The following is a 9,227-nucleotide window of genomic DNA, read 5'->3' as shown; positions in this document are numbered from 1 at the left end:
AAAGGTGCTTGGTATTTTTTTTTTCATTTGCGTCATTTGATATTTAGAAGTCCTGTAATTCACGACTAATTCAAGTCATGAGTTGAGTTGGCTACTAAGGAGTAAAACTCTCACAATTGTGAATTTTATCAATTATCATGACTCATATCACTCCTAAAATTTAAGAGATTATCGAGGAACGGATCCCTCGGTAAATTGGGTCTCGGTAAATTTACCGAGGGATTTGTCCCTCAGTATTTCCAATATATATATATATATATATATATTGATAGATTACCATCCCTCGGTAACTCAGTGTTTTTGCTTAAAAAAAATATACCGACTACCCTCTCTCTCCCCTTTCCCTTCCCACATCTCTCGTATTTTTCTTGCATTTTTTAAGTCTCCACCTTGAGACATTCCAACCCCCCATATGCCCGTCTCTCATGCCATCTCCTTAACCATTGAGTTACAAGCATTGTTTTTATCTTTTCTCTACACTTAATTATACTTGTATTACTTGTCTTTATATTTTCATTTTTAAAAAACCAAAAACTTGTGATATTAACAAATTTGCATTGATAATATATACGTTTAATAATAAATTTAACATTATTTATCTATATAATGCATGTGATATTTAATTGAAAATAACCATATAGTTTATTTGACCGATCTAAATAGATTTTAATGTAACATAATCAAGAATTTTATGGACTTTCCCTTACCAGTTCGAACATGCTTTCGACTACTATCCATTTTGAGGTTTTATTTCTAATACTATTTATTTCATTCATTCTTTTTTTAAAAAAAAAAATTCATGTACAATATTAAAATGATAAGTAACTACAAAATACATCTATGTATGACTCACGCACTGAGCATAAACATAGTCTTAATTATAATGTTTACGCACTCCGAGCATAAATATTATATTTATATACTAATATCTATATATATTTTTTCAAAAACTCAAAATTTTAAATATTGAAATTAAATTAATTTCATATTTACTATAAAATATTAAACACTTTCGATCCTAAATTAAATTAATTTTATATTTAACTTACAATATAATATTCTCTTCAAGAAATATAGTTTATATATGATATATATCTTTACAATTATTATTGTAAAATAAATATTAATTTTCTAATTTGATTTTTTTTAACTTTTCATTAGAGAAATTTGTACGTTTTAATTTACCGAGGGAAAAATCCCTCGGCTATTTAAGAAAACAATTTTTAAATTTTTACCAAGGGATTTTTACCTCGATAATCCCTTGGATTTTTTTTATTTTTTCATTTTACCTAGGAAATTACCGAGGGATTTTTCTCTCAATAATTACTGAGGGAAAAAACCCTCGGAAATCCCTTGGTAAATTTTCCGAGGGATTTCTAAAGGAATTTTACCGATGGACACAATCCCTCGGCAATTCTTTCGGTGCTCCTGGTATTTTTAGTAGTGTATTCAAGTTTTGTTTGGCTACAAAGGGGTGGAGGAATGATGAAGGATAGGGAGGGGAAGGATAAGGCGATAAATGGAGGGGAAAGGAACATTAATGAATCGCATGTTTAGTTTGGGTAGAAAAAATGAATTGTGCGTGGTAAGGGTGGAGTAGTCCACCACTTGTTTGGTTTTTTATTAAATTTTTTTATATTTACTATGTATCATAATATATTTGAAAGATTAATGAATTTCGACTAATTCAAGTTAAAGACAGGATGGCTTATTGAGTGGTAAAGGGATATAAGATATTGTTCAAAGAGAACAAACACTAATCATTTGAATCAACTCTCATTGGTGCTTCATTAAAAAAAAAATTAAATGATGGGAATGGGAAAGATAATTTTAGTACTAATACTCTTTTTCCCATAAGTGCACATTTAATTTTAACTTCTTATAAAATATATCAGTCTCTCTACATAATTAAAATATTCTAAAATTCGCATCCCTCCCGTTTCACCAAATTCGTGGATTGTAGATTTGTGAAGTTGGATGGAATTTGGAGGGTTTCCAATACTTCCTAATCTTCCTATCCTTCCAAAATAAAAAAAAACCAAATATGAAATTTCATATCCCAATCGACCTCACCCCATTCCTCTAAATCGCTCCTAATTCCACAAAAGAAAATTATAAATGGAATTCGAACAAAACCCTGTTATTTAAATTTCTTTAGGGACGAAGGTGCATGGTTGCAGTCTGCAACAGATCATCTTAAAAAACACTTCATGCAGCAATTAAATTATATATATGTGCATTGCATCCATGTATATATTTTTATCTTTCCTGGATCCTTAGATATGTCTTTGGAATTAGCGCCCAGCCACCTACCTCTGCCTCCCTCTGACAATATTTTCTTGATTATAAATACTCAACCTGGAAATTCTAAAATTATGCTTACGGGCCACACTATACATATTTAAATTAAACAAATTTTAAATACACATCATTATATGAACTTTTCGTACTCTATCTCAACGAGCGCAGCTTCATGCATACCATCTATACACCCCCTTCTGAAAAACAAAATAAACAGTCCATTTCTCAGGCCTGGCGAAACGAGGAATGGCGCTTCTTCGTCAAACAACGCTAATCCTAGCAGTAACCTTTCTTCTCGGTGCCGCCGCTGCTGTGGAAACGGAGCTTCTCAGAGGCTTCACGGCCACGCCAAGCCGCTCGGATTCTGTATTCCAGCCCATACTCCGCGATCCCACCGGGAACTTCTCCATGGGGTTCCTGCGGATCAATGGATCCGGGCTTGCCTTGGCGGTGGTCCATGTAGCATCATCCGAGCCGCTCTGGTCTGCAGACCTAGCCGACCCAGCTAGGTTGTCGGACCGCACAGAGCTCTCCTTCAATGGCAGCCTCGTGATTTCAGACCCGTCCACGGGTGTATTATGGTCAACCCGCACGGACGGGGACCGGGTAGTGCTCCTCAACAGCTCGGACCTCCAAATGCAGAAGACCGATCCTCCAGCCGTTCTCTGGCAGAGTTTCCACTTTCCCACAAATACCATCGTTCAGAACCAGAACTTCACTTCTAATATGTCCCTCGTCTCATCGAACGGTCTCTACACAATGAGCCTAGGCGACAACTTTATCGGCCTCTATGCGAATTTCGAGCGTGGCAAGGAGCAGATGTACTGGAAGCACGGGGCATTGGAGGCTAGGGCCACGATCGTCGAGGGCGCGGGCCCGATTTACGCTCAAGTCAACTCGGACGGGTACCTAGCAATGTACCAGAATAGTAGTACGGCCGTGGATATTGAGACCTTCAGCAGCTTCCAGAAGGCTGTTGACTCTTTTGTTCTGGTACGTTTAGAACCGGACGGGAACCTGAAAGGGTACTACTGGAACGGGTCAGAATGGGTGATGGACTATCGGGCGATATCCGACTTCTGCGAGTTGCCCAGCCCCTGCGGTTCGTACGGTTTGTGCGCGAGGGACAATGATAGTTGCACCTGTCTGGACAACCACACCGAGCCTCATTCGGGTGGGTGTGGGTACGGGTCAGGCGACCTATGCGAGGCGCGAACGTACAATGTGCACTTTCGGGTCTTAAGGAGGAGCGGGGTGGAGCTGCCGTACAAGGAGCTGATGGGGTACCAAACAGTGTCATCTTTGGAGCAGTGCGAGAGCATTTGTGAGAGCAACTGTCGCTGCTGGGGTGCAGTCTACAATAATGCGTCAGGGTCATGCTACGTCCTGGATTACCCGGTGCAGACCCTCATGAGCGTGGACGATGAGACTAAGCTCGGGTACTTCAAGGTGATCAGCGAGACAGGACACCGAGGAAAGGGCTACAGGATCGGTTTTGGGGTTGGAGTCTCGATGTGGGTCATGCTTGGATTGGTCGTTGTCGGGGCGATATTCGGGTTTGGATACTACCGGCGCTGGAGGAGGAGGAGAGGGGTGAGTGCATACTTGGAGGAGGCGAACAAGGTATCCCCCGGCCCGTATAAGGATCTCGGGTCGGCCAGTTTCCGGTCCATTGAGATGAGCAGTGGATAATCACAACTACTTGCAACCATCTATGTAGTCCACACCCGATCTTACTCGGCGAACTTCACGAGTCTGACTACTTGGTGTATCGGTCCAATACAAGCGCATCGATGGGCTCGACCTAGCAGCTAGGCGAGCCTATTATTTGTCGTTTATTGGACAGAAGAGACGAGGTCAAGTTGTGTGTTTTGACGTAAGAGATGACAACATTGGTTTTGGTTGGCAGACATTATAGATATAGTGGAAATTGACCGGCACTTATATTATGTTTGTCCATTGGCGTTGAGCAGTGCAATGCAGCCAACAAAGCTAATGTCTTTTATTTTTTTTGGCTGAATAACAAAGCTTATGCGTGATGGTGAGAGGGGGTGGATCAGATCAGATGGCGGGTCAAACTTTGTCGAAGATAATCTTCAATCGAATCTCTAACCTTTTTCTCTCTTTGGACAAGGTGGGACCCACCCAACCGTGCTGACTTCCCTTTGAGTGATGTCTTGTCATTTTCTCGAGATTAATGTCCAGTCACGTGCTGGAAATATTGCAGGACTGGGATGGATCCATCCACTTCTTGGATGCTCTTCATGGAAGACTAGTGGCCATGGTGATCAGAAGTCCATATATGTCGGCTCAATCGATCACTCTATATGAAGGAGTCTCGATGCTTTGGTTTGACTATCGAACGATTATGCCGTTTAAGATTTGGTTTTATGCACATCAAATGCATAAAACCGTGAAAGCCGAGGTAGCTAGGTCTCCAAAGGGTATAAACATGTGTATATGGAGGGTAAAGAAAGTTTTCCGTCATCTCTTTCGTAATTTGAGTAAAAATCAATTAGATTGCAGTAAATGAGCGGACAGTTAATTATGCGAGTAATATATGATGGTTATTACCAATCATAGTAACTTTATTGGTTTTTTTTTTGTCACATGCATCATTGTGAAATAAGATCGTTATAATTTTTTTCCCCAATGGTGAGGTCGCCCTCTTCTAGTCTTCCGTTGATTATTAAAACAAAATGGACAATTAAACAAATAGTCAGTCCAAAATCAGAAAGCAAACAAAGCTGATACGATCTTACCACAAACCACTTGCTCTTTTTGTTTTTTTCCCATTTAAGGAGTAGTTTTTGTGTTAGGTAATTCCAATATGTCATATACGTTGTATTCAATGATATAATCTCAAATGATTCCATACTCTAAGGATCAATTTGACGAGGAAGTTATCAGCATTCCTCGCGATTGAACAGATCGCGCAATGTTCATTTGCATGATTGAGAGGGAGAGAGAGCTTAGAAGCAGAACGGATGGAGAATTTAGACTTAAGAGGGCTGATTGGGATAAATAAGGATATAATTTTTTTTCATCAGAGATAAATTTAAAGAAATTTTATTAAAATATATACATATATATATATATATTTTACTTACAACGTCCAAATTTTAAGGGCTGATTTCCCCTCACCCCCTCGTTCCTTTTCTGCCCACAAGGGAAATATTAAAGTGTGACGACGTCGGGAGATGTTTGACGTAAGGGGTGACGTTTTCTCCAACATTATATATGTTATTTTCCACGGCCATATTATATATTTATATATACGCAACAACACAAATATTATTATAAATATCAATAATCAATAATATTATATTAATCTTATCCTTATATTTATAAAAAGCTGCATGAAGACGTGCGCCCGTGTCCACTTGCCCCTCAGTTGGGTGCTGCTATTTGATCTATCCATATTTCTTTATGTCGGAAAGAGATTCGTCTCATCGATCAACTATATCTTTTAACTATCCTGTGTGCGGATGTGTGTGAGCCTTTCGAATATATGCACGTATTGAGGAGGAAAGAGAGACATTTTGTGACGGTCCGATAGAGAATATATTTCCGTACACTTTTCATTCAGACATTGTATAGACTAGAAACATGTATATTAATTAAGTCACGCATATTTTATTGACGGGAGAACAAACTAGTCGTTCTATGCCAGTTATAAGGAGCGAGCTATGGTGTCGAAAACATGCGTAAATTTCTAATTTTTACTACAAAATGTCGTAGGTTTGTGGTTGTTTGTTTGTCTTCGAAGTAGCTACGGACTGCGGGACTAGGCCTAGATCTCGTGGAAGTAGTAACATTTGTGATCTTATATTGCATGGACTGATGGGGCTATGCATATGTTCCTCAACTTTGAAGTTTGCGGATAAAACTATTTGGGCTAAATGAGGCCCAGTCCTATGAGTTGGGCACAAGGACAACCCAGAGCCTACATAGGGCTCCCATGTTGGATTCCATTTCTCGTTAGTGATTGTAATAATTGTAATGAAGTTTGGGCTTGAACTCAACACAACACTCTTCCATGCCCCCATCACATTAGCATGACTCGAAGTGATGGTAAGACGTATTAGTACTTTCAGTTCAAGTGTCTAGTACTTTTAGCACTCGTGATCATTACAAGTGTTTATTACTTTTATTTATTAGTATTTAAATTCAAATGTCCAGCAGTTGGTAAAATTCATCACGAATAGTAAAAGTATCAAATACTTAAACTGAAATACTAAACACTTGAACATATATATCAAGTGTGTCACCAAAACTCAAAGTCATATTAGAATTTTCGTTTTATGTATATATTCATCGTCCTCGTTTAGGTGACATTTGATTATTGGAATATGACATGCATCCCGTACGTGGATCGATATAATTTCATATTTTGTATGGTAACTTTGTTTAAAACTTATTGATAATTCTATATTCTCTTATCCACTGTACGAATTCTATGCAAACTAATAGATCAACTTTTTATAGTGGAATTCGTGTTATAAAAACTTGATCAGATGGCGCGCACATATATATTATCAAAAATATATATATATATATACTCACGCATAAGACTATTTATTAAAGATACCGGATAATTTTCTCCAAACTGCTGGGAACATAAGGCTAGTTAGAATGTATCGCTTGGCATTAATTCCATATATTCCAAAGATGGCACCCTTTGATGTTGTTGGGCTTAAAAGGAATCTATAACTCGCAATGATTTATGGGGCAAGTGGGGACTCGGATTAACAGGAAAAGAATAATCTTAGTTGGCTCTTTAATTTCTGTGAGTTGTGATAGTTTGGTACCCATCTTGTCCCTTTATCCAATAGACTATATTATATATATATGTAGATACATGGACAAATTAAATCTTTTTAGTTGCAGCTGCTAAGTAATTCTCAGACTAATCATCATCATCATCATCATCATTCTAATTAAGGGAGAGAAGAGTAATATAATATAGCAATAGAAAAGATTATCATTAAAAACAAAAAACAAAAGATTATCATCAAAAAGTTGTATATTCTCTATTAGTACGTGTGATTGTTAGAAAAACGAGATCTCAAAATTAATGTCAAACATACCGCGCCATGTCAGTTCTTTATATATTTAAATTAGTTCATTATTATAACCGTGTCATATGACAAATTAGATTGCCGAAACTTATCGGAGCCACAAGGAAGTTTTCAAACTGAAGTAATATTGAAGCATCATCGATTCCATATATGATATGATATGATATCTCAAAAATTTTCAGCTCTTTACCTATTATTCCACCCCAAATAATAGTGCTCTGACATCTACAGGGAATGGACTGTGTGTATTATTAGGGCAAATATTGCAGTTCATAAGTCACACTCCAGCAGACCAAACACATTGCCTTCAATTCTACTCAACCCTCTCCACGCATGAAACCTCTCATCTCACTGCATCTGCATGCATGCCGAAGATTCAATCATGCCCGGGCATTGGCCACCTTGACCTTGTGAAAATGTTCGATTTCTCTCATATCAGTTAACTCCATTGCTTATATATTACGTCTCAGTACTAATTAGGTTATCCATAAATCGATCGCGATCCGAAAAGGAACAATTAATCAATGCACCATTTCTTTCCCCTATATTTGTGCCCATCATGATGGCGACGCTTCTTTATATAGAAAGGAAAGTTCAGTTGTTGGTTTCTCAACTGCCAGGGGGGGGCATATTCAACAACAAGAAGAACACAACTATTTCACCTATCTGTCGGTTTCTTTTTTTTGCCCTTTTAATCTTCTTTACCACAACGGGACTCAAGATTTTTTATCCAATTGATCGAGATATATACTTAAACTATCAACCTTCTGTCGTACGATTCATTTGAGAAGGAATGATACTACCACCTATCAGAAGTTGAACACAATGCTGACTTCGGCCAGGTCCAACTATCAGTCTCGCCCTTGCTTAATTCACTTACCGCAGTAGGACACGAAAATTTGTAGTAATAAGATCGTGGAAATATTATGGATGATCGGATTTTTCGGGCCTACGTGACAAGTGAGTGTCTCCCTCTGTTCTACTTGAGTAATTTGGATAGGTGCTTTAGGATGGATCCTAAAAGTGATCCCAAGATTTTGAAAGATCAGAATTTGCCCGAACCCAACCACCAAGAAACTACTCCCATCGCGAGATCACCAATCAAGAAATGACTCTTGCACGCAAGTAGTTATGTGGCCATTTCAACTTCCCTCGTTTGTCATTACATATATATATATATATATATATATATATATGCACTTTCTCTTTCACGACATGCATGCGTTTCATCAATCGCCCCTGAGATGTGACAATGCTCGATCTAGACGAGACAGTCCCCCTTATCTCTTCCGGATCGACCCGACTGATGTGATGACTCATATGTCGACCGATGATATGTACCCTCGAGACCACTGATGATCTGCAGTCAGTGCAAGAACGCGAGCGTTTCTAGAACAGATCAAAGGTTACGGAAATTAATGCAGCAGAAGAAAGAACACATACATGCATGATGATTAGTTGAGAGTTATCCAATTAAAATTAATAGATATACATACATACATCCACACATATATCTTTGCTGACATTAATGGCTGCATTTTAGTTGGGGAGTAGGTGAATATGAAAGGGTACGTTTTTAATCTCATGGGCCAATCTCGCTTTCGCCACTTCATGGGCATCACTGTCAGCCCAACCCTCAACCCCCTTCCCACGTCTGTTATCCGATTCGGGCCCGCACCACGTGTCGCCGGCCCATTGGCCTGATGGAAATCGTCCTTCCTTCAGGTCTCTGTAAATCTTGATTAGTTAACCAATAAATATGATTTTTATGTATATGTCAAATGTATAAATTGGGACAGATCAGGTCAACCCCAAATGGGCAATTTACTTAATAGTTTCTATTCA

The 9,227-nt window shown here is 38.4% G+C and overlaps 1 protein-coding gene across 1 annotated transcript; it reads left to right on the top strand.

The window, feature by feature from the left end:
• Window positions 1-2,267: 2,267 nt before the first annotated feature.
• On the top strand, window positions 2,268-4,421 carry LOC116208897 (PAN domain-containing protein At5g03700). Its single transcript, XM_031542467.1, has one exon. It carries the CDS (start codon window positions 2,548-2,550, stop codon window positions 3,991-3,993), a length of 1,446 nt encoding a protein of 481 aa, XP_031398327.1. The 5' UTR covers window positions 2,268-2,547; the 3' UTR covers window positions 3,994-4,421.
• Window positions 4,422-9,227: the final 4,806 nt, after the last annotated feature.

The sequence above is a fragment of the Punica granatum genome, chromosome 5, assembly GCF_007655135.1.
Source record: "Punica granatum isolate Tunisia-2019 chromosome 5, ASM765513v2, whole genome shotgun sequence".
NCBI classification, from domain to species: Eukaryota; Viridiplantae; Streptophyta; class Magnoliopsida; order Myrtales; family Lythraceae; genus Punica; species Punica granatum.
This window is presented reverse-complemented; position numbering and strand designations above follow the sequence as displayed.